This window comes from Nymphaea colorata, chromosome 11 (assembly GCF_008831285.2).
Source record: "Nymphaea colorata isolate Beijing-Zhang1983 chromosome 11, ASM883128v2, whole genome shotgun sequence".
Lineage (NCBI taxonomy): Eukaryota > Viridiplantae > Streptophyta > Magnoliopsida > Nymphaeales > Nymphaeaceae > Nymphaea > Nymphaea colorata.
In genome coordinates, this window is record NC_045148.1 from 7,500,433 (window position 1) to 7,526,414 (window position 25,982).

General features: G+C 39.1%; 1 protein-coding gene across 2 annotated transcripts; it reads left to right on the forward strand.

The window, feature by feature from the left end:
* Window positions 1–1,488: 1,488 nt before the first annotated feature.
* Window positions 1,489–9,099, forward strand: LOC116264154 (indole-3-acetic acid-amido synthetase GH3.10-like). 2 transcript variants are annotated; one of them, XM_031644205.2, is made up of 4 exons: window positions 1,489–2,300; window positions 2,398–2,493; window positions 2,682–3,496; window positions 8,356–9,099. In XM_031644205.2, exons 1-4 carry the CDS (start codon window positions 1,993–1,995, stop codon window positions 8,895–8,897), a joined length of 1,761 nt encoding a protein of 586 aa, XP_031500065.1. In that variant the 5' UTR covers window positions 1,489–1,992; the 3' UTR covers window positions 8,898–9,099. The 2 variants fall into 2 exon arrangements, with proteins under 2 accessions (XP_031500065.1, XP_031500064.1); XM_031644204.2 differs by having other exon boundaries at window positions 1,492–2,300; window positions 2,398–2,499.
* The last annotated feature ends 16,883 nt before the right edge of the window (window positions 9,100–25,982 follow it).

Here is a 25,982-nt window from a genome sequence, read left to right on the forward strand (position 1 = left end):
GGCCCCATTTGTAGTAGACACAACTCTCTCTAATATGCCCACACCTAGAGTGCGGTGACACTTTTCGACAGCAACTCTTTCCAACTATCTGTAGACTTTCTCTGCAAAGTCATCCTTGCCTTTTAATTCTTATATAAGAGCAAATCACTCATCTACCTCTGCTCCGAAGGACCTAGCATAGCCGGTTTACTTAAGTATTATGTTGATGATACATCCTTAGTTCGATTCCCATAGGTGCTACCCATCTAGGTTGCAAACTGTAGCATACATGATTCATGAGTTGAAAGGTGCACCATAATCTGCCTTGGACCATAGGGGATGGGGGATGGGGGTTGGCTTCACCTCTCATGAACCGCCACTCATCTACCTCTCTACCAATTGAATTTGAGATCTTCAACAAAGAAAATTAAGGACTTATCATTTGCTAAATATTAAGCCAATATTTTTTTTTTTCCAACGCCCAATGAGGCAGTCCTGTGACTGAAAACATCTTGTATATTAATTATTTCTATACAATTTTCAATACATGTAAAGTTCCATGGGATATTTGTCATAGTGGAGTATTTTCAGCAATGAGATCCACCATGATCTCTTTGAACTATGACAAAGATAGTGCGACTCGTTGAATTGACTGCCATCATCAGTCGAAATCTTTGAAGAAGATCACTGCGTTTTTCTAAAATTACTGCATGTCGGCAATGCTAGCTTTTGCCTTTGCCAAGGAAAGGAAAAAAAAAAAAGAAAACCAACACATCATCGTGTCCAATAATTTGTTGCGGCTTCATGATTATCATTGGGTCAATTATAGTGCCACCTTTGCCTTAGAATCTCTATATATCCACCTTTTTAATTTAAAAAAAAAAAATCCTCTCGCCATTTGGGTCTTCACATTGTTACTTCGTAGTAAGAAAACAGGCTTGACTTGTTGGAAAGGCCGGAAAAAATTGTTAGATAGGAGCCAATCACTAAGCTGCAAATGTCACCAACGAGACGATTTCCTCATGTGAATGCAGCAGCACACATGGTTTCATCTCGTAGCAGTTGAATTGCTATTGCCCGTCACACAGCCGCAGCCTGCCCACTAAACCAGCCCCCCTTTTGGATCATGAACATATGCACTTTCAAAGCAAGAAGACAAAAAGCCAGCGTTCCTCAACAATGAAAGAGAAGATCTTCACTTTCATTTGGTTTTCTTTCTTCGACTTAAGATGGAACGCTTAGCTACCTCACTAGCTGATAAAAGATCGGAAAGAAGAAAAAAATATCTGTGGCTGGCTGTGGCCCTGAGAAGTTGCAGTGAAATAAGGAAATGATGAAAGGGACATGAACGTCAGAGGCGACCTGCCATGTTCCCACCGTCACCAAAACAACCAAAGGAAAGTAAAAGATGCACAAGGGCCTCCTGTTTCTTTGCTTCCCCCCACCTTGAAGCCCTCGGTATCAATGGAACTAAAAAGTCACCATTGTGATCCTAAGAACCCAAGTGACCATTAATGCATATGATCTCTCCAGGCGCGAAGGCACTCTCCTTTGCACCTGACAAAAAGAAAAGGACCCTTCAATTCAAAGGTGGATTCTGACACGCAAAATGAAGCCTTGTGAGCCGCACCACTGTGTTGCTGCTGCTAGTGTACGGCCTCAGAAAATGAACCCACCTTGCAATATTGGCTGAAAGGGCAAGTTGGCGCCGTGATATTTTTATGGGCAGCCTGTGTTGATAACAGCTGCCCAAGGCCACAACCTCCTTTTGGTTAAAGAAGCCAGCAGTCTGAGTTTATGAAAGTTTGCATTGGCATATATGAGAGATAGAGAGAGAGGGAGAGGGAGAGCGATAAGTGTTTCTGTGGTAGCCATGGCGTCGTACCATAGAGAGGTTTCCCCCTCCCTCACCAACCATAAAAACACCCAACAGCCCATTCTTTAAAGATCCTTCCTGAAGACCCCTCTGTACATTAAGCCAGGCTGCCCTTCCAAGGAAGAATAAAGGAAGCCATGATCAACAAGGGTGAAGATGAGGAGGGCATGACACAATGGTTTGAAGAGGTTACCAGGGATGCGGAGGAGGTACAGACCAGCATTCTTGGCAAGATAATACGCCAGAATTCAGGAACAGAGTACCTCCGGAAATGGCTGGGACAGGTCCAGGTTGATGAGGTGGATGACCATGCTCTCGAGTCATACTTCACATCATTGTTACCACTTTCAACGCATGCAGATTATGAAACTTACATTCAGAGGATTGCAGACGGAGACTCATCTCCCATACTCACTCAACAGCCAATTACCACTCTTTCATTAAGGTAAAGTCTATCTCTCCCTCTTTCTCCCCTTTCTCTCTTTCTCCATATGCTTGTCAAGGCTATCTATTGATAAGAATCCTGCTATGCAAATTTGCAGCTCAGGGACAACAGAAGGAAGACCCAAGTACCTGCCATTTACAAGTCATAGTGCTCAATCTACTGTTCATATGTTCAGGCTGGCAGCAGCCTATAGGTCAAGGTTTGGGCTAAGCCACTAAGTGTTAAACGTTCTCACCTTTTTTTCTGAACTTGGCTTCTGAAAATACATACTAATTTGGATTTCTTTGTACTCTTTTGCATATTTATGGGTTTCATTGCTTTTGAGACCATTGAGGAAAAAGCTGAAACCTTTTCCTTTTTCAATGATGGCTGCTGTTACAGGGTTTTCCCAATTAAGGCTGGTGGGAGGATTTTGGAATTCATTTACAGTGGCAAGCAATTTCAAACGAAGGGGGGGATGAAGGTGGGAACAGCAACCACTCATTATTTTGACAGTGCGGAGTTCAAAATAAAGCAAAAGCAAACAAAGGCGTTCACGTGCAGCCCTGTTGAGGTCATCTCTAGTTCAGACCATAAGCAATCAACATACTGTCATCTCCTTTTGGGACTGTTCTTCTCAGAAAAGGTGGAGTTTGTCACTTCCACCTTTGCCTACACAATAGTCGAGGCATTCAGGGAATTTGAGCAGCTGTGGGAGGAAATCTGCAGGGACATAAGAGAAGGTGATCTGAGCCCAAGAATCACATCCCTCGTCATGAGAAAAGCAGTCCTTGAGTTGATCTCCCCTGCCCCGCTTCTGGCCTCAATCATAGAGAAAGAATGCATGGAATTGAAGGATTGGTATGGTGTGATTCCCCAACTTTGGCCCAATGCTAAGTACATATATTCCATCATGACAGGATCTATGCTGCCCTACTTGAAGAAGCTGAGGCATTATGCGGGCCACCTGCCTTTGGTTGGTGCAGACTATGGGGCTACAGAATGCTGGATTGGTGCCAATATAGACCCTGCCGCTCCTCCTGAGCTTGTCTCCTTCACTGTAGTCCCAACTTTTGCTTATTTTGAGTTTCTGCCTCTTCATAGACACAGGAGCCAAGATGCTGCTGCCATGCATGAATTCACTGAGGCCCAGCCAGTGAGACTCTCTCAAGTGGAACTTGGTGAAGAATATGAAGTTGTTGTCACCACCTTCACAGGTAGGAAAAATACCACCCTATGAGAGAGAGAGAGAGAGAGAGAGAGAGAGAGAGAGAGAGTCCACAGATCATGCTTGGTTAGACTTCAGTAGAGCAATCTCAGTACCGAACATGGCACACCTAAGGACAGGCTTACTACCGTCTTCACCATTAAAAACCCCACGTTTTGAACAGGTCTGCCACCAGCTTTTGGCACTTTGGAATGGGCCCCACCGTTTGGAAACTGGTAGTTTTGACTCACTCTTTGGTGGTAGTCTGTCTTTGGTGCTCTATCAAAGGCTGCACCTTTTACTGAGAAATTCTAGGAAACCGCGTTTCTGCTTGGGATCGACGCTGTGGTTTGTCCCCTTCCAAGTGCTACTCAGAGCAGACGAACTAGAAATGTTCTTTAAATCTTAGATTCTAAAAATCAAAGTTCACGTAGATTTATTTTCGGCTCCTTCCATATTTCATAAGCGGCAATAACTTTATACCTGCTTTTCTAGTTTCACAGATTCTGAATTTTTCTCATGGCCTTAGTCTCTTAACTCTTCTAGTCTCATGTCTCTGTCTTATCTTCATATAAGTAATCTAATTCTACTTATCTGCACATTTGCTTTGTCTTTTTCAGTCTAACTTTTCTATTTAGCTATACCCATCTTTTGTTTTGCGCAGTTTATCCTATATATATATATATATATATATATATATATATATATATATATATATATATATATATAACGTGGAGTGCAACAAGAATTCTCAAATCCATTTACTTTTCTAGGTTTATATATATATGATATATATACATACATGTATATATATAAAACCTAGAAAAATAATTGGATTTGAGAATTCTTGTTGTACTCCACGTTGGAGTTTTTTCATCATCTCCATTCCTTCTTTTGTCTGTGTCACCTAGGCCTTGTTTGAATGCAGGAAGGTTTCTTTCATGTGGGAAGGCTTCCTCTCAAAAGATGCGAACTCAGGACCACATGCAAACATCTCGATATCTACCTGTCCGAGATTTTTTATCCGAACTTATCCTGAAACAAAGAAGAAATGGGGATCAAAAGTTTCTGGGACCATTTCCACCTGTTAGATTTTCTCCCGTAGAAAGTTTTCCTGCATTCGAACACAACCCTTAAACATTACTCAATTTCACAGTAGGATTGATCTTCAATTCCGGTTAATGAAGCACAGATTTGGATCTTAAATTTGGACAGAAAAAAGTTGGTACCATCTTAATGGACAGGCGCTTCGAGTCAAATCATATCAAGGGACAGCCTTATCTATATGGCTTACATGGGTTGATCCTACACGTCGTTTTACAGAATCAATCTTGTGGACCATAGTCCAAACCTGGATAAGTACAACCTCCTTTTTTCTCAAGTGGTCTTGATCTTTGGACCAGACGAGTATGTCTCGTTTTTGTGTCTATTGTTAGAGTCATTAGCCACGCATTTCACATCTTGTGGCTCTTATTTTGCTTCTGTATGACTCATACATGAGGTGACAAGCCGGACAAGTGGGTCCCGTCCAAGTAAAGTTCCATTTTCTGTATACTTGGCCGTCCTCCATGGATGCTCTCTTGGAGGCCAGTTTTTGAAAGGTGTAGATCGGTGTGGGAGCCCAGAACTGAGTAAGGTGACCCTCTCACTAACTTTAACATTACTTAAATTCTTAGACCGTCAGAGATAAAACTAGATCAAGCAGCGGACACCTCATGTGTCTAATCATTCTCAATTTGCCAAGTGGGGAAGCAACAGGTTGTCTGTTTGGTTCCCCATGGAATTTTCATGAGAGGCTTTTAGTAGTTTTAACTAGTTGCTTGTTGATGTGAAATCTGAGGTGATTTAAGGTTATTAGGATCTTAGATGCTGAAATTTGGGATCAACTCCTTTCCCATCTAACTTGAAATATGAAGTTTGGTCGTATATTAAGGATCTCGAATCCTCTTCTTCATATATAGTAGTAAGACTTCTTATTTGTATGTTTATTTAAAGAAAACTGCCGACAGTAAAACTCCCAAGTTCATATCCTTATGCTTTGAAGGTTTTAACTTGCATTAATCCTTTAATGGGGATGTCAGGTTTGTCACTTAACAGTGATCACCGGATTCAAACCTCGGTTACTTTTGAGTCTTTGAATCTTCTGAGTGTGAACACCCTTGCCATATATGAGTTCTCATACAAAAAAATTTCACGTCAAGTGCTATCTACCGAACACACCACAGGAGATTTTGCGGTAGAAGGGGAAAGAAGAGATAATTATGGATGCCTCCCACCATCATGGTGTGGGCGCTGTCACGGCCATCAGGGTCGTCAGTGGGCTTGGCCCCCATAACTTCATAGGTGGAAGTCATTATTACGGCCACCGACGGAGGATGGGGCTTGTCGCCGGACCAACTCGGCCAATCCCATTTGATGCCCCTTATTCGGCCCTTAATCCTTGGGCTATGGCCTGTTGGCTGTCATGCATTAAAGGCCTCTTCCGTGCTCACCTGATCTTTCATTCCCGGCCTCTCATCGAAGGGTATGTGGTTGATCTTTTATTTTTAATGCCAACATTGTTTAATTCCTTTTCATGTGGCATTTGATTATTCTTAATTTACTCTTTTCTAAGAACCTCAAGGTTTGAGATCTATGAATTTAAACATCAGACTCTTTCTTACTCGTTTTAGATCATAGAGACTTTAAGTAGACACCCTTTCCTTTCCTGTGTCCACTCCCCACATCCCTCACTTGCTTCTTCATCTCCTCTGCCATTATTTTTCTCTATATCTCGTAGAGATTCATCTTTGACATCATTTCAGCTGCTATTTCGTCTCGTCTACCATCATTTTCTCTTGTTATCTTATCTCACACCTGGCTAATGAGCCACTCCCCTCCCCGTGCACCCACTGCTGCACTCATCCCCATAAACTTCCCTCAGATGACCTTAGCCTTATGCTCTCTAAGCTTACGAGAGAGCTTCATCCTCTTGATTGCTCTCCCCCAACAAGGTTTGCTACCTTGCTAACTGGATCAAGCAATTCAACCGTCACATGTTCATTCTAGTAGAGACAGGGTTGGATGATATTACATATGCCTTCATCCATGATATTTGGCAGACTGTGGTGCTTTTTTAAATCGGCTGATCATTCTTGTGGTGGCATTCCCATTCTTTGGAGCATTGTCTGCTTCTGTTTCTTTGATTTATCACAGCTCGTTAATTTGCCCCCTCCATGGTTGCCCAAGTCTCCTTCAGCCCTTCCTTTTATCCTTACTGCAGTATATTACCCTTCATCTTCCTTCTATGAATGCCTCTTTTATCCTGACCTTGAAGCCATTAGGGATTTCAATCATGCCCCTTGGAACATTACTGGCAACTTCAACTCCATCATGAGATCTCAACTTCACTTGCTCCCATTAGAGCTTTTAGAAATATTTTGGCACCCCACCTTTGTTGTATGACGCCCACCTCCAGGGCAATCCTTTCACCTAGTTGGCTGCACTGCCTTGATCAATTTCTCCTGATCATTACAAGTGATGGGTAGTGCAATGGGTAGCCTGTATTAACCACGTCTTCAGTTCGATTCGGGAGGATACTATCTTCATGATATTGAGAAGTGTTGATCTGGTTGAGGGTTGCCGTTCTTAAAGCTAACGTGGTCGGATCTTAGCCTTATAAGCCCCTCTCCCTCTCTGTGGCCATGGTTCATTCACCGACAATCTCTAGCTGTTCTTGATTGGGAGCTTAGTGATGAGCGATCCTATGCAGAAGCTATATTATTGCAGACTATTCTCACCAGCATGGTCATTGAGCAACATTCTGATCATTGTCAAACAAGATACATGTCCATATGTTCTTTTTTCATTGCTTGGTCAAGAAATAGGGTGAAAGCATTCAATTGTGTTGAATTTTGGGATGTGCGGCTCTCTGTCCTGATCTGATAACGCATTGATTAATGGAATCTATCACCGCATTCACCACCTCTTACTCAACTCACAGACAAAATATTTGAATGGTGCCACAGGTCAAAGCTCACATTTTCTCAAAAGAGAGGGCAGTGGTACCACGGAGTGGCAGAGAAAAATTTTCTGGAGGGCCACTGGTTCACAGATTTTCATACTTGAAGTAACATTTACATATAGAAGACCTTAATATACAAATGAAGGAAAATTTAGGCCTCACACCAGCTAATATGTGGCTCCACCTTTGGTACCATGTGAATATGTGCACGATATTGTTTTTCTCCTAAACATGCATGTCCCTCCTTCCCCATTTTTACCCTTTTAGGGGAGGGTTCTTACTTTTTCTCATGATGGGTAGTTTAGTCATTCTGGGCTTTGAACACTAATCCCTCTCTTGAGCACTCAAAACACATAACCAGCTTCAGCCTCAAACCTCCAAGGGCAAGAACTTTCATGGCTTCTAGCGGATAATTAGATTGCTAAGTTCTTTCATGCATAATCTTTCCATAATAAAACATCCAAGCTAAGTCACATGGGTACTGGTATGGATTCAGGTTTGAGTACGTATACCGCTAAGTGAGTTCAAGTATTACAATTTTTAGAAAATTTAGGTAGGATAGAGTGTATACATAAATATAAACAATATATATAATAATCAACAAAAATTCTCAAATTAAAGAAAAATGAAAGGAAATTACATAATTTAGGTAGAAGAGAAATAGAAGAAGGAAAAACCAAAACTAAAGAAAACATGAAGTTTGAAAACATAAAATTTTTAAGTTTTAAATGCAGCCGTAGTATCCACTTGCCAGCACAGGTATTTGGGCAGATCGTACCCACATGACTGAATAATTTGACTTCATTCTGGACAAAGTTTTTCTTACGGTGTGGTGTGCCTCTGATTTGGCTTCTCTCTTTTTTCAGGTCTCTACAGGTACAGGTTAGGAGACGTTGTTCAGGTCTCAGGCTTCCACAATAGATCCCCCAAGCTGAGTTTTGTCTGCAGAAGGAAGCTCACTCTGACGGTCAACATTGACAAGAACACGGAGAGGGACCTGCAGCTGGTCGTAGCAAAAGGATGCCAACTACTGAACGACTCGGGCCTCGAGCTCGTCGACTTCACCAGCACGGCCAACCTCTCTGCGTCGCCGGGGCGTTACGTGATATACTGGGAGCTCGGCCATGGCGGCAGGGCCGACACGAGGCTCCTGGCCGAGTGCTGCAAGAAGATGGACGAGTCCTTTGTGGACCCTGGCTACGTGGTGGCCAGGAAGTCGCACTCCATAGGGCCGCTTGAGCTGTGCATCGTGGAGAAGGGCACCTTCAAGAAGATCCTTGACCATTTTGTGAGAGACGGAGCGTCGCTGAGCCAATTCAAGACTCCTAGGTGCACCACGAACCAGCTCTTTGTTAGGATCCTTGAGAGCTGCACGGTTGAGAGGTTCTGCAGCACGGCCTACTGCTGAGAAGAGTGTGAACAACTCAATAACATTATTAGATCCAGGATCTAATTGATATCAATATAATGCAAACCACACATGGAAGTTCAAAAGATGTCGTAGTGAAAAGATGAAATAATGGCTTCAATTTGTTGATGCATCTAGTTCGTTGTTTCTGGTTGGTACAACAGTTTCTCAAGCAATTGAAACGAGTTCCTTAATGTTTCAACTTTCGATCTATGTTCTTCAATGTGCGTCTTGGACTAGTATTTAGCAGAAAATTTATATTGATCCTGACAATTCATCGCTGGTTAGAACTGACAACTCATTATTCTCTCTTCTTTAATGTGGGTAGCAGTGACCATTCAATGTTATGAAAAGAGACAGAAAAAGTGGTGTGAGTTTGTTTGGATTGGAGTTTTGAAGACCGAGCTACTTTACTTGGGTAGTTGTATGCAACTTACAACCATTGGCCACATACAAATATAAACACACAAATCAGTAGCAGTATACACGTGTGCTCCTGCTAGGCTTGTTTGTATATTGATACGATGAAATGGAAAGAAAAGGAACAGTCCTTACATTATTTCACATTAATGGTAATTTTAAAGCTCTCCGCGACTTGATCAATATTGCACCCCACATAAAGAGGTAAAGCTTCTTAGTTATTTAAGTTACGGAGCATGTTGTCTGCACCATTAAGGTAATTTTATATATACTAGGAGCAGTGGCTAGCTACTTGTGGACCAGGGTGCGCATGTCCTACAGCAAGACTTAAGAGTGTGCTTGATAACATCAAATTTGAAAGCTGAAGTAATTTGAGATCATTGAGGGCACATTTGATAGACACAGATTTGATATCCTTAGGATCTGAGAACGATGCATTTAGGATCAACTCCCCCCCTTCTGATCTCAACTCTGTTATTTTCTCAATGCAAAGAAGTAAAATTATAAGGATTTAAGTGTGGATCTTCGGTCTGACTTATGATCCTTAGTTTGACAAGCCATGAATTTTACCATAGATTTTTTGTCACATCCTCAAAAGCATGTCACATCATATTCACATCATAACTATGGATATCAAATCCGAGGTAATCAAACGCCGCTGAGAATCTCAAATCTGTGGATTTAACATCCAACCCCTTCCCATCTGATTTCAAATATAAGGTGAGAACCTCAAATCTTCTTTTTCACATAGTGGTAAAATCCAGTGTTTGTTTACAATATAGGTCCCACATAAAAGAATCATAAAATCAGCCATGGATCGGGCACAGAGGCTATAAAACACACACTAAAAGCTACAAATACCTAGTTGTGGTCCATCTAAGTGGAGTGCCCACTTAAAAGATACTGGTCCCTGCTCAACCCTAGGATGTACTTGGAAATTAAAAAGCTAAAAGAGACAGAGACCATGGTCAAATAATGAGGCCAGCTATCCTTCTTCACATTTATTTAGTGGTACTAGACGTGAATAATCTGCTTTGTGTGTCCTCCACAAGAAATAAGGGGGAATGCCCTTGCACATTACAGTGTTATTGTAGTTGGGGGAGAAGGTGGCAATGAAGTATCAAGCAGAAGATTTCCCTATATATAACTTTGGCTATCGTTGTTATGTTTAGAATTATCGATTGGCTACCAAGGCTTATAATGTTGTTTACACTTTTGACTTACTCTTTCTCTTTCAATTTCTATATAACCAATCTAAGAGAAATGCCAACATCTGGGCTTAGTAAGCAATGAAGACAAGTGATGCTAGAGGATTCTGTCCCTATAGGGGACCAACCTTCTACAGCTAGTACATTAATATATAGGCCCTAGCTTCTTCACAAGAAGGCACATGCTCTCTTAGACCTTTATGTGTGGATGTACACATGAAGAACCACTTCGTGGGTACATATCAGCTAAGTTTCAAAGATCTATATGAAGCTAGGCACTCTATCACTATATGGTAGAATTTTATATGACCTGCAAGAGTGCCTTCTGACAATATATAGAGGGAGAGATGATATATATGCTAATGATTGTTAAAATCTTATATCACCATGTAATCATAGAGGAATAGATGTTATATGCTACTTAGAACAGTGTATACTCGGGTATCCTTTTTTTTTTCCTTTGAGTAGGCACAGCAATGCACAGGGATTTTCCGGTCACATGGGTGAAGGTATAAATGCTGCTACCGGTGCTGGAATTCCTGTACGAAGCATATATATATATATATATATATATATATATGGATAAAATTTAAAAAATAAATGCTAAAAAGAATTGACTACATTTTTATTAACAACGGTCTATGGCATGGGGCGGTTTATGGTAGCATGAGGGATGATTTATGGTTCTTTGGTAACAATTATCCAGCATCCAGTAGCGTTATGTGTGTGTATGTGTGTGTTCATGCGTTTTTTTTTTACTTGCGATCAAACGTAATTGAAAATGAAGGTCTGCAGGATCTCGACATCATCACGGAAGAGCAAATTTCTGGCAGGGGACAGGCAGAGAGCAGTAGCCAAGAGATACCTACAGGTTTTGTGGAAAGAAATCAATGTTTTTCAACCCGAAGTCTTTCATGAGGCCTACTACCTAGGTGGGCAGAACTCTGCAATTGCAGTCTGGAATCCCTTCAGTCAATCAATTCCTTTCTGCAAATTGCGGTGTAATCATCCTGAATGTTGAGGTAAATGGTCTGGCGGGAGGCTGGTTGAATGATAAAAGCCATCTTCTACATTAATTATAACCCACTACCGCTTCTGATCTAAATATTTAATCTTTCTCATAAAAATGTTTATGTACTTTCTGTGTACTTCTAGCCCCCTTCATGCTTACTTGCGCAGTTTTATTGATCGACATAGGGACTTGGTTGAGTTGATAATTTGCTTGAAAATGAAGGTTAACTCACAAAGAATGAGAAAATGTTTCGTAGATGATAGATCAGAAGTATATACAGATGCATGCATTTTCTTTCCATATTGATGTTGGTATACCTCATACATGTGATATGGCGATTGGCTTCTTATAATTAAACAGAGATATCGACTCCATTTGGAGCCATCTGCAACTTGAATGAGCCCCTTCGTGCCACGGAGACCCTAGTTAAAGCCAGGATTCATTTCTTGTGCACCCCATTATTGAATGCAGTATTACCACACATACCTCAAGGCCCTACCTGGCATTTTAAACGCTAATAGGTGGCTTGTGGACCCCAATCTTATTCAGTTCTCAGGGAATATATCATAAGCGTCCATTTGGTAATGCGAAAAGCTTCTACTACTTGTTCCATGAATCTGCCCAAGGATTGAGACAGAGTAATAAAACCTTATAACATAGTGTTCTTTATAAATATATCCCAAAGATCAGGGCAATATTCATGGAACTATAATAGTTTATAGGGACATCCTTTGAGTGTCACATAAATGTCCCCTCGTGCTTGAGGTATATTAGTGTTTCCAATTGTTCCATAAATCTAGTCGAATATTTGGAGCAGATCCATGGAACAGTCATGAAATATCCCTACTACCAAACGACCCCTAAAAGGTCCAACACTATTGAATTAGAACTCTCTTGCTCTTATAAATAGAAGATGGTCTATGAATTTTGGTAACTTTTTATTTTCTAAGTTTCTAGCTAGTTAATTAGAACTTTAAATTTGAGTGTGTAAATGCCATCTTTTGTCATACCTTATTCTTGGAGTATCCAATTCCATGACAAATAATGTGAATTAATGAATTTAAACTTCCATGTTGATCAACCTGAAACCTATAACTAAAATCATTACAGAATGAGATGAAAGGGAAATCTTAAACAGAAGCCCTTTTCTCTTCCCTTCTATCCCCTAGGGTTGTGGTTCTTGGATCCCTTGATTTGTTGTTGGATCTGGGGTGGAGGTTGAGATCGGTTGCAAGGTCTAGAATGCTTGGGTTTGGCTATGGTGTCTGGCGGATAGAGCTGGACATCAAAGATCTTCTTATTCAGACAAAACCTATAGCCTAAAATAGACATACCACTACCCAATGATAGATCAGGACAGAATGAATTATTAAGAGAGTTGATGGGGTTTGCAGGAAAACTTGTTGCGAGGTCACTAGTCCCTCAATGCTGTGCAATAGACAAACTACTAGGGTTTCAGGCCAATTATCTTCATCAATTGGCAATTACCCACTAATACGACCTTATGGCACCTAAACAGACTCTTAAGCACCAGCTAAGACAGGTTGAGTATATCCAAGAAACCTAAAGCAGCATCAAAGGGGCAAACAACTTATCAAATAAATAAACTATCTAACACTAGCAAGGACGCTCACCAGCCTATTTCAGGTTGCATTTTCTCTTGGAAGATGGTTGCATGATGCAGTCTTCTTGGCAAATAAGGTTGGCCATTCCATCAGCTCTTTATGCTCTCCATCTTTTATCCTTAAAGCTTGATATCGCTAAGGCTTTTGATTCGGTTAGTTGGGATTTCTTATTTCACCTCCTCCATGGGTTCGGCTTTGGACATAACATTCGTAATGTAGTTGTTAGGCCTCAGATGACCATTTCCTTCAACGGGTCTGTCGTTCAGTTTTTCTCACTGCGTCATGGGCTTTGTCAAGGTTGTCCCCATCTCCCTCTTCTCTTTAACCTCGTTGTTGATGCTTTTGCTGCCCTCTTTAGGTCTACATCATATTCTAACTTTTTAAACGTGTTGCTGCTCCCTAGCTTGTTTGGTTTCTCCGTCATTCACTATGTGACTATTTTATCGTCTTCGGTACTGTATTTCAGCAGTAGATTGCTAGAGTTTGGTTGTTGCTTCGGCTTTTTGAGTTGGCTTTTGGGCTTTCTATTAATGCTACCAAGTATTAGTTGCTTCTCCTCCTTGTCGATCATGCAACTGCATTTTTTTTAGAAGTGTGCTTTGGCTATAGTGTCTCGTTGTTACCGCTTGACTATCTTGGTCTTTCATTATCCTCTTTCCCACTGCGGCTAATGTCCAATAGCAGATGCTCACCTGCCTGCAAGTCTGACAAGCTAAAGTCCTCTCCCTTGTTGGTACAGTCACCCTGGTCCGACATTGTTAGCCTTCATCCCTCTCCATGCTCTTGGTCTTTAGAAGCCACTCATTGCCACCTTTGTCCGTTTCAATCGTCTCCTCTAGTGCTTCCTTTGAGGAGGTCAGTGGCCCTCCGATTGTCTTGTGCACTGGGGATGTTGTTACTCGTCCTTACTCTTAGGGGGTTCTAGTATTGTCTTTCTTTGTCATTAGTTATGACATCTAGCCACTTATTATCAGCCCCTTTTCTCTTTTCTTGGGTTTAAATTTGTCTTTCCTGCCCCTCACACTTGGCACACCTTTGGGTATATCAGATCTCCGTTACACATCTGAAAGAAAGAATATTCTTTCCACCATACTGACTTTCACCCACTTGGACCAGCTTTCCCCAAACCATGCCCCCAGTTGGCTCATTTATTTGTCTTGTCTCATTCGCCTTCGCTTCTTATTACGGTGCTACTTTTGGTCTGACTATTCCATGGTTCTCTGATTATGCCATTTGGTTTTCTAGCCTCTTACCTCATGTCATGGTTTTTGTCTGACTCTTTTTCGGCTGGCCACATCAATACCTGGACCATCTCAAGCACCTTGGGATCCACAAGTTGTTAACCAGTGTCATCTTTCTCTCCCTCTCAACTGTGAAGTTGTTGACTGTCTTTTTTTTTTTTGTTGTTTGTGTGCTGCCGCTTGGCCTTCCATCTCCCCTTTCCCCAAGGCAGCTTCTTCTCTTTTCTTTTTCAACTTCAGTCAGCAATGGTGGGCAATTTACCTAACAGTTTTGGCTCATTTGTTTTTGGTGTCGGATTTGAGAACACCGCAATAATCATATGCTCAGGGACACATCAACGAGTGTTGCTTAGTGTAAAAGCAAATATTCACTTTTCTCTTCGTATTGGATGCAGGATGACTTTTGCCTCTGATTAGCTCCTTCCCTCTCCCCTCTTCCCCACCTCACTGTTCTTGCTTGTTTATTTGTTCTAGCTTGCTTTGTTTTTGTTTATCTTTTGACATTTTCATTTTTGTTACTGTTGCTTAGTGGCACCTTGTCACTACTTTTCGCTATGAATTTTTTTATTTTGTCAGATATATATATATATATATATATATATATATTATACCAATTAGTTAATTTTAAGAGAACCGACTATGAGATCCTTGATCAGAAAAGGAAATTAGCTTTGCAGCGAGATTATTGATGTAAATAAATTCACAAATGGATTTCCCTGCAGCTGTTCCAATACATCAAATCTGAACAGATACCGATGGTGCTAAAACAAAGGAATATAGATCTTTGTAACAGATTCATTTATGAGGAATTATTAGAGACAGTTGTAAAAGCCATTATAACTATCAAGATATTGAGCACCACTTGACTCTAAGGTCGATAGATGCCTTCCGTTGAACACCCATGTATTGTCTTTCTTCTTATTTCAGCTTTAGATCTAATTTTCAACAATCTGTTATGCAGTTGGCCGGGGTGGGCGGCATGTCATGGGCATTATCCTTTGAGAATCAGGATGGCATCCTGATGCCATTGAGAAATCTCCCTCTTTCTATCTTTCTCTCTCTAGCACCACATACCAAGTATTCGCATCTATGTAGATTTTTTATGCTTCTAAATTTCGGGTGAGGGGGAGGATTAATCTCACCACCGAAGAAGAGAGACCAACTACAGGTCCTTCCCTTCAAAGTCTAGAGTTGTATTGATACGAAGCATGTAGTGAGATCTCCGCGTGCTTCAACTTATAAACATAACCTCCTTAGTTGAATTGAAAATGCATTGCATTACCTGTTCTAGGCTTGCCCGTTCGAGCTATGCCCTTCTGGGTATTTGATGCTTTTTAGACTAGAAGTAAGGTAATATCTAAGGGCATAGCCAAGGGGGGCTCGGCCCCTCCTCAAAAAAAAAGTTTTTTTTTTAAATTACGTGTAAATTTTAAAAAGTTTTACTTATCGTATATAAAAATTTTGAGAACGATATTTGGGCCCTCCCATGATAATATCTTAAAAATATCTCCAGTCCTTTTTACTTTTAACTTTCAGAAATTGAATGTCCTTTGTATTATCCGCCATTATGAGCTCGTAAGTCTTAACATCACAGCAACTCTGATGGATGCCTTTACAGTGTCTGAGGTGGTGAATACTGCCAATTAAGCTCGAGGTCCATCGCCCTTCGCCTGTTACATGCACGGAAGAGGGCTGGTGAATGAATCCAAGGATCGATCGACCAACACGTTTAACATGAGAAGATGCGATGCAGCAAGAACAGCAGTGAGTGAGCCTTCCCTGTTCTGTACGAGAGGAAGCCCTCGCTTCTCGTGAACTTCGTCAGGTTCCAGTAGACGCCAAGAAATTTGCAGAGGCCTGGAATGGGCCACGTTGTCTTGATTTGGTAGCTGACGCGCGACCACCGAGTAACAACAAAATGACTTCGACAACACCGTGTTCTTCTATTGAAATTTCAGGGACGGAGACAAGTGTGGGATATACGGAACCCAAAATTTTTCTTAATTGACGTTTTTTTAATAATTTTTTCTTTCATTTACACTTTTTAAAATGTAAAATTTTTTATACCTAGTGTCCCTAGAATTTTCTAGATCCACCATCTTGCCAAAATGAGGTATCTTGATCCATGGCAATTTTTTATAGTTTTTGTCACATGATGAACGTGGCTGTGAACATGGCAGTGCCAGGACCAAGGTGTTGGGGATTAAATATGTTTTATTGTAGAACTTGATTGTTCCCGTCGAGTACCAGGTGTTGCATAATTTCAGATGCAAACTGCTGGGAGATTCGGGCTCTCGTAGGGCTGTTCATGAGCCAAGTTCGTGTCGAGCTGAGCTGACTCAAACTCGTGTGGAGTGTTCGACAAAACTCGAGCTTTGCTTGAGCTCGAGCTGAGTTGGAGGTCATTCGGTCGAGATCAGATCTGCTTGAGTTCTAAAAACTCAAACTTGTCTCGAGCAGCTCGATCAAGCTGAACCTTATGCTTACCAGCCAAATCACACATCTATTTGAACCATCCACTTTTATGATAGCAGTAATAGGATACATATTTTATATATATATTCTCTTTTTCAATCTTAACTAACTTTTCTCACTCTCTGATCTCAAATAAATATGCACGGTTATTTTTTTTATCGATTACTGAAGATGATAAGCATTAATAAACCGCCCTTAAATGGGTCCGAATCTAGTTAGATCTTTGATAATAGTGCTGTCTGAATGAGGAGATTCGAATTAAACAAGTGGCAACTTAACGATTCAACTCAATGCATGGCCCGATGAGACAGCGCAGATGCATGTGAGTATTCAATGGCTGGGTGCACGGCAGCTAGGGAACTGAATGAATTGGATTCGAATCAGATACACCTTTAGCCGTATACGTTTTTTCACGTATTTGTATATTTGAATTCAAATACGAAAAGTCATATTAGAATCCGACCTCACAATCCAAATCAGATCCAAATCCTATTTTTTATTCATATCTGAATCTAGACCCAAATCTTGAATCGAATCTGGCTGATTTTCAAAATGCATGACCATTGGGTATAGTTTATTTATTTAAAACTAAATCGGATCTGAATCAAATTGGATGTCAAAACGGTTAGATTGGATATCCAATACAAATTTGATATATTGACTTCTTTAACGGCAGCATCCAAATCCTAGTAGAGCCCATGAACCAGTAAGGAGATGCTCATCAGCTCTGCTGTTATGTTGGACCTGATACCCACTTTATTAATTAGTGAGGCCTGTGAATTGATGCATGACTGATGGATGAGCAAACATTTACATGCATGAAAGATGAACAAAGATTCATGGTCGACATGGAAATGAGTTGAGATTTCATGGTATCAGGGTCTATTGGAGCCGCTTGGATTCATATATTCGTCTTCTGCAGTCTATAAATTGTATTCGAATGTACAATCCATATTAATGATCTTCAGGAAACTTCAAAATCAAGGCCAGTGGTAAAAATGTTGCATTACCCACGAGACAACTTTTCCTCTTCATCAAGCAAGGGACACCATGGAATTTGGCTCTCCAAGAGAGAGATACAATGGTCTATATGTTCAAAACTATGAATTTAGTTGCAACGAGGAAACATGCAACTCTTCCAGGCGGATGCAGCGAGAGACTTGATAATAGGGCGGAGCCCCATACAGGCTTGTGAGGGCAGTTGCCTACCCCAGTCCCCTAAAATATACTTATTTCCATATTAGTTGACCTCATTTATTTACTGATTGAATAGATTAGTGCCCCTCAATTCTTATTTATATATGGTACCCTCAATCATTCTATGTCCATATATATATATATACATATATATATATATATATATATATATGTGTGTGTATATATGATGCCCCTCAGTGTAGAGAGAGAGAGAAAAAGGGGAGGAGAAGAAACGGTCCACTTGGCCTCTATGGCCTCTATAATGGCACCCCTAATCCCAAGATCCACATTCCTCAATACCATTAAAATAACACCTTTCAAGTTCGAAATGATGACGTGACTATAACATGCCACCTAACCCGATATAACATGCCATATTTGAGATCAAATTGTGCATCCAGTTCATATGATGGTGGTAGTTAATGCACTATTAAACAGGTAGAATGACTCGAAATTAACTGTCAACGTGCTAAATTCATCTAAATGTATATCCTAAAGTCTCCAATCAAATAGATTTATATGCATCATCTGGGTTTCGCTTGGAACGATCAAGTAGATAACATAGTAGTACATTGATAAATAATCTAATTAATAGACTTTGTCAAGTAAAATTAATCTCATACACAAATAGAATTGAAATAGATGCATTACGTTAAAAAAGAAATGGGAATTTTTTCATAGTCCATAGCAAGCATGAACAATCTATCAAGCAGATTATAAGCCGAAGGCACATGGAAATTAAATCTAATGAATAACCAATCTTTTGTTGAGTTTTAAAAATGTTCCCAATATGAATTGTGCTTTTCCAAGCATTCCATAAACATATTTCAGAAAACATCATAGAGACAAATACTGAAAATCTCTTACATATTCAGAAATAGACGCAAGAGATAACGAAGAAAGAGAAGTGAGTGGGCCATTGTTGGCTGGCAACCATCATTTGCAGCAAAGAGGGGATATATATATATATATAGAGAGAGAGAGAGAGAGAGAGATTGGTAAAAACCTAAGTCATCAACCCTTTAATTTTGGCTAGAAAATTGTTTTTAATAACCTATGAACAACCTCATATATTTATGAAAACTATTTTGATATAAAACATGCTTTGAATCGAATTGTTTTTATGAAAATGTTGTTTTTTCTGTTATCAAAATGTTGATGCTATGAGTGTCATTCATTTGTGCTTATTAAAAAAACATTATTAAAACCCACAAAATGATCAAAGGGTGGTCTTGCCTGACCTATTAGTCTGGTTTCTACCAATCTCTCTCTCTCTCTCTCTCAATCTCTTTATATATATATATATAAAAGAAAAGAGAGAGAGAGATGCAAAGTCCAACGGTTCGAGATAGAGAAAGAAGCACCGACTGTGAAAGGGGGTAGACCCTCAAGGAAACCCTTGACTCCTCGAGGTGAAAACTTACGGGTTAAGTTTAACAAGTAAAATGTGTGAAAAAACAACCATTCTAAACAATGAAAATGAAAGGAAAAAGCAAGTTCAATCTTGCTGGAGGTGTACATGCAAACCATTTTTTCATAAAGGAAGGTATGATGAAATATTACGGAAATTAATAAAAGATAGAAGCCCATTCCTAACAGAAGAAAAAGAAAAATAAATAATGAGATTTATGTGCTTTGGTATATATAACACACCTATTTTCATGGTAAACTTAGCTATCAACATTGTGTTTGATAGTAAGTATGTCTTTGATATTTTATAAGCTTGTTTACAACACTAAAAAATATCACCGCATGCTAAATAAGAACTACCAAAACAAGATACACTACGATATGCATTATCTGCGGGTGTTGATGCAATCTTCGTTGCTAAGATGATCTTCATTGCTAGCATAATCCTCATATTGTTTTCCAGTTATCGTTCTGAGAATCACGTTGAGTGCATGTGATTTCATTACATGTAGTCGCCGGTGGTGAGGTCTGGCGGCGGAAAAGAAGGGCTAATGTTTACTGACGAGACGACAAACCATCGGTATATGTGTAAACGCTGACGGGTGTCGAAGCCGTCGCTACATGCTGAGCTAAGACTGACGGTAACACCAAACCATCTCTATATTGTTAGTTAACACTGACGGGTCTGGAGGCCATCGCTACATAGTGACATAACATTGACAGTCACTGCAGGCCGTCAGCAAATCTTCAGCTGACACTGACGCTCACCACAAACTGTTGGTAACTAGTCAGGTAACTCTGACGGTAAATGAAAATGTTTGTGATATTTGATCAATAGCAACGAAAATTGATTACCGTCAATATTTCATAATACTGACGGATATGCCTTACAATGATATTTTATTTTGTCGATGAAAAGCCTAGTTTACTGACAATTTCTGTTGCCCATCGGTAGAAATCCGTTACTACTGATGGTTTCTTTTCTTATGGTCAGTAATATGTCGGTTTTTTGTAGTGTCACTCCACTTTCATGCCCCTTCAAACTAGGCAATGGGCTGGAGATGCCTAGTTTGCCTCTAAGATGAGCAAAGGTAAAGTGAGACAAATCCTGAGAAAATATCAACAACTTGCTGTTATAAGGGGACCAAATGTGTGGCCAATAAATCCAATGCATACTTTCTTGCAGAAATGATAATAGATTAAGATTAGTGGATCTAAGAGATGTAATCCAATATCTTTTAGAATAAAGGTGATCCAAGTTGAGTCCAAAGCTGATGAAGCCATAGAGTGATACTCTACTTTGTTAGTGGATCGAGCTGTAATGGGTTGTTTCTTTGTTATCTAAGAAATGCAGTTCATTCCAAGGAATGTGCAAAGCCTAGTGGTAGATGAAAAAATTTCTTGGCACCTCGCCCAATCTGAATTGGAAAAAGCATGAAAGCAAGGATGTTATTGTGGCGAGACACTGCACTGTAGACTAATAGTGTCATGGATCTATTGGATGATACTTTTGACTAACGCAAAATTGTTTTCCCATGGATCTTGTATGTACTAACTGACAAAGTTAACAGCAAATGATATTGGGGCATATGTAAATGTAAGATATTAAAGGCTCCTTACCAAGCTGTGAAATAGTGTTTGTTTTGAAAATGGAGCATGATAATTTTGAATGACTGATGTTGCACAAGGTTTAGAAAACAACACTTTTGCATATTCTAACAAGATCTAATCATATCGCTTTTAACTTATCAAAAGTCTATTCGTACTATTAAGTAACTCAACTGCAGTAAAGCCATGCAAACTTCCCATGAAAGTTTTTCGTTGCAAATTCTCGACTAAGTTCTTGAATAAATTCATTAACAAGAAAATCATTGTTGCTCGTTAGTATTATATGATGGGAATGTAAAAGTTGGAAAAGAGTTCACTCTGCTTTATGAAAAATAAAGAGAGATGTATTTGATATACTGGAGAAAAAACCTTTCAAGAGTAATTAGAAAGATCCAAGCCGATCTTACCATGTTCATGGAGAATTATGCAATCTATAAAGTGCTTTGTGTAAGTTGACAAACATAGTGAGGTTCTGGAGGGTTTTCAAATCCTTGAGGCTACTCAACATATATTGTTTCATTCAACTTGTGATATAAAGAGACACTTTTTACATCTAATTATATTATGTCCTACTTTCAGAAGGGAGAATTAATAGTTAATACTAGAAAATTGTAGTTGGTTTAATAACTTGTGAAATGATTTTGGGAAAGTCTATACCTACAATTTGATCAATTCCCTTGGGCTACCGAGCATGCTTTTAGTTGTTTCAGCCAAGCATGCTTTTTTAGTCGTTTTAATATTCCATCAACTTGCAGCTTTGTTTTTAAACACCCATCAAGTTGACACAACATTCAAATAGGCAGCACAAGGAACTAAATTGATGTCATCCACTGCTTCAAGACAGCAATTTCTTCTTCATTGCCCTAGCCCATCTTGGGTGTGCTCAAGCTTCTTTAATGGTTCAACTGGCACAACAAGAGCTAAAATATTTAGGATTCGACCTTACTCTTTTATCGTGTGCTCAAATTGCCATTTGATGTGAATTTGAAGTAGTCGAGCAAAAAAAAAAAAACTTTGTGGTAATGTAGTTGAAAGGGTGTAATATTGGTTTTACATGAGGAAATTTTGTCAAAATACAACATATTTTGAAGGTTCATTTCCTTCAATATGCATTGGTGTTGAATCTCCATGTCTTGTTTTGAAAAAGTAGTAGGTCGTGTGGGACAATGACCTTCTTCATGCCATCTTGTGAACTAGCACTTTCTTGAATAGTTGTGAGCAATGAAAACAAGGTTCCCACTTTTCAAAAGGAAAATTTGATTAATCAAACACCATGTCTCCTGGTTCATTGGAGGATACAAGCATTTTTATCCTTTGTATGTCGAACTATTACCCATAAAGACACAAGGTGGCAACCTTAGTTCAAATTTGTTGTGAGAATAATCACATGAATATGGAAAGCATCGAGTTCCAAAGATTCTCTTGCAATAAAATTTGATTTTCCCTAAACCAAACTGAAATGGACTTTTCATATTCAATGTGAAGAATTGGCAAAGGATTTATCAACCATACTTCCTTAGGGAATGCTTCAACCAATATTTGGTTGGAACTCCACCATCAAACATGAAGGCAATGGTGAGTTCAATAATAGTTATATGTCATCATTTGGTCTTCCCACTTTGAGGTGGTGACTTTGATATGGCTTGAGGTGTTGGATTCTGTGATCTTGTAAATCTGTACAATAGTATGAACCATTAAGCTCAATCCTTCATCCAATTGAAAATTATTATTCTATTGCTTACATGCAAATGCGTTTGAGATTTTGCACATAAATATTTTCTAAAAAAAAATTTTCAAAATTCACTTTAATTTGCTGGAAAACTAGGGAGCCATGAGGATACCTATTGGTATGAGACTTGATCATTAATAACAACTATATCACAAGTAACCGAATCAATCATTATGCTTATCTATTGTTTAAATTATTAACTATTATCGTAAACCTTGAAATGGATTGAAAGAAAAAGCAAACATTGCATGACTTTGAAGAAAATGATATATTTGACAAGAGAACGATGAATGTGAACCAAGCTTTTGAGAGATAGATTTGAGAAAGTCCTAAATTAGCCCTCAGGGCTTTGAACATGAAGTTTTGAACCTCATTTTCATCATGGGGTCATGCATGATGCAGCCTAAGTCTAGGTGCATGCTTAAGAACATAAATTTGATTTTGAAAAAAGAAAAAAGTGCCCCAAAGAGGATGTTAGAAATAGATGTGCCTTAGGAAAAGGTTTTTGAAAGGGTATTGTAAAGGACTCCAGTGCTATTTTGATCCTCTTCGCAATTGAATGTTAATCCACTCTACAAATTGACTCTATTTTTCCCATGTGTCTACTTAATGGTGTAAGTATGTGAGACTACTTTTAGTAACTAGGTTAGGAAAGGGCTTAGTAAGCTTGGCGTTCTAAGTTTGGCAAATTGTAGGGGAACTTAGTTCAATGGGATCAGTAAGTGTAAGTCAGGTAGGTTTCAAGGGACTAGGTTTCTTGGAAGCCTATGTAGATAGATCATTATGTTTCAACTTTCAATTAATCAGGTTTGGTGGGACCTGCTGAACTTAAATAAATGAGGTATAAGGAAAATAAGTTAGTAGGCTCTACTGCAGTTAAATTAGGTAGGTTAAGGGAAGATGTGCTTTATGGGCCTACCTAGGCTAAATTTGACAAGTTTGGAAAAGATGAGCTCTATGGGATCTACCTAGCTAAATTAGGTAGGTTTTGGGGAAATGCACCATATTGAACCTATCTAGGCTATATTAGGCAGGTTTTAAGAAACTAGGTCTAGTGGGCTCTATTGATGATAAATTAGGGAGGTTTAGAGACAATGAGCTAGATTATACAAGACCTGCCTAAAATAACAATAGTTCAAAAACTATCATTCTAGGCACAAACTTATGCTTTCGATTATTTGAAAGTGGTAATCCTTAGAGGTCCCTGAGGGAGTTGGGTAACGGTTGTGGTGGGGGATGCTAAGCGGTTAGTTCCTGTTTCAAATCCTTGGGGCATCAACTCTATGTGTTGTAAAAGAAGAGAGCAAAACATGGAGGGGGCATTACTCAGAGGAACTGAAAGTAAGTCATGTACCGTAAGGAGTAGTTTCGTAATAGATACATCTTGTAATTGTCCCATGAATCTACCTTTAATATTGCACTAAGTTCATGAAACAATAGTTTTAATGTCTGATAAACCTACTTCATTTTTTTGTGCAAATTTATGAGATAGTAGCAAAGTGTCTTTGGCTGCCAAACAACTCTTAGGGGAACGAGAGGTTGGGTGGAAGCTTCAGCTCTCTTCTGAGTGAAAGGATGAAATACTCTTTCTGCTCACCTAAAGGTAAAGCCCAAAGGTCAAAATAGGAGAGGAATTCTTAAATTGTTCTTGTTAGTAGTGCCAAATGACCGTTTGTACCCCTTCCACAAATTAGTCAAACTTGGACAATTGACCTCCCCACACCTCGAGACTAGGCCAAGTCAGATCTACAATGGTATATAATGGTAAAAAACTATTAATTGAGTGAATTAGTGAAGTTGGAAAACAAGGAAATCAGTTATTTTGAAGGGCATTGGTATGATGTTTTCACTAGGTGAGCTGGGGAAAATCCAATTTGAACAATGCTTGAACAAAAAACTTTTAGAGAAAGATGAAAATTTGATGGTATTCCAATTAAATTGAGCTCAGAAGACACTTAGAGTGAAGTGAATTAAAATCGATGCTGAATGTGTAGAAATTTGAATCTGGTAGTGTCTAGGGAAATTGAACTTGAACCAAACTAAAGCTAGGTTGATCTAAGGTGAGTCATAATTGACCCAAATTGAAGTTGAATTGTGTCTGCTGGGTTCGTTTCAATTGAAAAATAAAAAACCATTGCACCAGCTCCTCATGGATGGAAACTGGCTGCCTATCAGCCCCCATCTGGCCATTGTGCCAACCCCTCGGGAACAAAAAAAAATTGCATATTTGCTTTTGTATTTTGGATATAAGTTTGCATGTAAATTCTCATCTGCTTCATTATCAGATTAAAAAAACTGTGAGTTGAGAACATATTATCAATTAAAATCAAAGATGCTACTTTCCAAATGTAGACTCTTTTTTTTAAAAAAAATTTGAAAACCTAATTAAATGAAACAAAGGGAGCAACCTTACTAGGACCGCATTTAAAAATTAGTTTTTTTCAGAATTCATTCATTCAAATAAAACAACACTATTATAGGAAAATTTGAATATGAATAAATAACAACTACCTATAACTAACTTCATCTAGCCCAACAATTAAATTTGGGAGTAAGCGAGACTAAACTTACTCAAATTTGTTGTTCTTTGTTTTCTTGAAAGAATTAAATAATATTCACAAAGTATAACAGCGGTTTTCTGCAGTTGTCCAACATCTAATGCTTGTTAATCTAATGATGCTTCATGACTAACAGATGAAGGGTTGCCCTAATTTTAGTGAAAATTATGTTTCTTGGGTCTTCCACATTTTGTGATTCTTCAATTAAAATGACGCTTTCTAGGAAATCTGTCAAATAAGAGCCTGAAGTCCAATTCTGTTAACATGATAAACTTATCATGATCATTTCAACAGTGGCGTAGCCACATGCCCACACCAGCCTCTTACAAGTTCTGTATTTTTAAATGGAAACTTTTAAATATTTATTTTTATATATATAAGTGCCCCATCATATTTGTCTATTTTTAAACAAGTGCCCCTCCAGCTGATTTTTTTGGCTTCGCCACTCCATTTCAAGCTGCCCCTTCTGTTTCTCAAGTTACCAAAACAACACCTGAAGTTCATATTTGACAGTTTATATAAAAGTTATAGATTTAATTAAGGATAGTAGGAAATGATTTCCTTTTATATTATAAACATATCCCACATTAAGTAAAAAAAAT

What these genes read in the sequence shown, in the direction of transcription:
- LOC116264154 (XM_031644204.2), top strand. Translation starts at nt 1,993, where the DNA reads ATGATCAACAAGGGTGAAGATGAGGAGGGCATGACACAATGGTTTGAA. An exon ending in ATTACCACTCTTTCATTAAG is followed by an intron (nt 2,301 to 2,397) that starts GTAAAGTCTATC and finishes GCAAATTTGCAG; the next exon opens with CTCAGGGACAACAGAAGGAA. An exon ending in GCAGCAGCCTATAGGTCAAG is followed by an intron (nt 2,500 to 2,681) that starts GTTTGGGCTAAG and finishes CTGCTGTTACAG; the next exon opens with GGTTTTCCCAATTAAGGCTG.